The following is a 2,046-nucleotide window of genomic DNA, read 5'->3' as shown; positions in this document are numbered from 1 at the left end:
CCCACCTCACCTGGCCCTAATCTTTTTTTTATTACTATAATTTATTTCTGAAGTTTCAGTTATAAAGTAGCTGTTAAAATAACAGTGTTTTCTAAGTCTTAAATGCCTTTCTTAACAATTATAAGGACAAGTCGATTGTAAGATCAATCTCTGAGTTCAAGAGTTAACATTCATATTTCCCATGTTAACGTACATTATTTCTGATCATTTGATAAGAATTTTACTAGAGACCTAAAAACGTACTCAGATGATCCAGAGGTAAATTACTGGATTAAACTATAAAATTAACTGTGGCAGGGACTTTACCAATAGAAAAACTAACAAAGGAGTCAATTATCACTGTTCTGTTTATTCCCTTTGACAATACAGTTTTAGGTGCTTAACATAAGTATTCCCATAGGAATTATCAGTATATACATTCACCATTTGGTCTCACATTAAACAAGATAAAACTTCCATTTTAAGCACACAGGACTGAGAAAAACAATGTCACATATTTGCCCATACTCTGTGGTTATAAGTTTTCATCTAAAAAAATTACCTTTAAATCAGCTACTTCTTCATTATAATTATCTTGCTTGGTGACATTTGAAAAGGAGCGCAAGGCTCCTGTGAGACGAGGTAAAGCCATTTATTATTCAATCAGTGATCCATACAACCAGAAACCTGAAACTGAAACAAAACAATATGATATTTATCTGTTCAGAGGAGGTGGGAGAGGTAATCAAACTCAACAAATTGACCCATGCAAGAGAAAAAAGAAACAAATTAATTAAAAAAGCAATTGCTACCAATGTTGAAAAATTTTCCTGACACATTTTCTACTGCTGAAGATTTTCTTTTTTTTTTTAAATAGCACATTGGCTATGGTTGGAGAAACGAAAAAGAAACAAACACTTGTTTCTAGATGGTACTATAACATTCCCTGAGTTCTACAGATTCCCACATGCAGGACTTAAATACTGTGTTACTATTGCCAATAATATTGAGAGAGATAAAAGCACTTGCTCATCTTTTCCCCAATTTTGTTTAATGTTCACTGGTTTCAAATTATACAACTTTCTAGTGGTTTCCCCTTTGCTTGGAATGCTCTTCCCCTAGATGTTCACAGAGCTGGCTTAATATGCAAATCTTGGCTTAAAATATACCTCCAAAGACAGAGCTTTTCCTGACCACTCCACCTAAAAAACAGGGCAGCTCCCCAGTCACTATCTATCAAAGCACAAAATTTTAATTATCTTTATGGCACTAATTAATATGTGACATTTTCTCACTTACTTCCTGATGTATGTGTTGTCTCACCCCACAACAAGCAAGTTTCATGACAGAAAGGACCTCTATTTCACTGATCTCCCAGCAAATAGAACAGGACTGTAATATTTTTGGCACTCAATAATTATGTTAAATTAATAAAAGGAAAAAAAATGAAAAGAAGATAATGGTAACAGGGAGACTGGAGAATAGAGGAAAGAATTAAAGCAGCTGATGAAGGGGAAGAACATCCACGGACAAAGAGAAGTCAGATGACCTGGTCTAACCTCCTTGTTAATATGCTGACAACTAAACAACTAACCTCCAGGAAAATAGTCTAACATTGTCCTGGTTGAAGATTGCTTATTATATAACACAACTACAATCTACAGATTTATGAGGCATGGCTACCTGAAGAACTTCACATAAGCTATACAAGTCCTTAAAGCATTTCTCAGCTAGGGATGATTTTTGTTCCCCCATAAGACATTTGGCAATATCTGGAGTCCTTTTGGGTATCACAACTGGAAGGGAGTTGGAGGGGCACTACAGGCTTCTGGTGGATAGAGGTGTCAACTAAGAATTATCTAACCCAAAATGTCCAACGTGGGAAGAAAAGTACCGGAGGGGAGAGGAGACCAGCAGGGAGGGGAGCATACAGTATGTCTCAGACCACTCCTCCTTCCTGCTTTTCCTCTTGATTGTTGTATTCCTGAAGTTATTACGAAGTTTAATACTTGAAAAAAAACTGACTCTAATTAGAATTAGATACAAAATAACTATGTGAAATGTTTA

General features: G+C 35.5%; 1 protein-coding gene across 1 annotated transcript in view; it reads right to left on the bottom strand.

Annotated features, from left to right (window-relative positions):
• Positions 1–2,046, bottom strand: part of LOC105825324 (activating signal cointegrator 1 complex subunit 3-like) — a 78,780-nt gene that overhangs the window by 56,454 nt on the left and 20,280 nt on the right. The window contains exon 2 of the mRNA XM_012663086.1: positions 542–672. Within this exon, the coding sequence (XP_012518540.1) occupies positions 542–631 (90 nt within the window). The 5' untranslated portion in view covers positions 632–672. The remainder of the gene's footprint in view (positions 1–541; positions 673–2,046) is intronic.

The sequence above is a fragment of the Propithecus coquereli genome, unplaced genomic scaffold, assembly GCF_000956105.1.
Source record: "Propithecus coquereli isolate 6110/MARCELLA unplaced genomic scaffold, Pcoq_1.0 Scaffold795, whole genome shotgun sequence".
NCBI classification, from domain to species: domain Eukaryota; kingdom Metazoa; phylum Chordata; class Mammalia; order Primates; family Indriidae; genus Propithecus; species Propithecus coquereli.
This window is presented reverse-complemented; position numbering and strand designations above follow the sequence as displayed.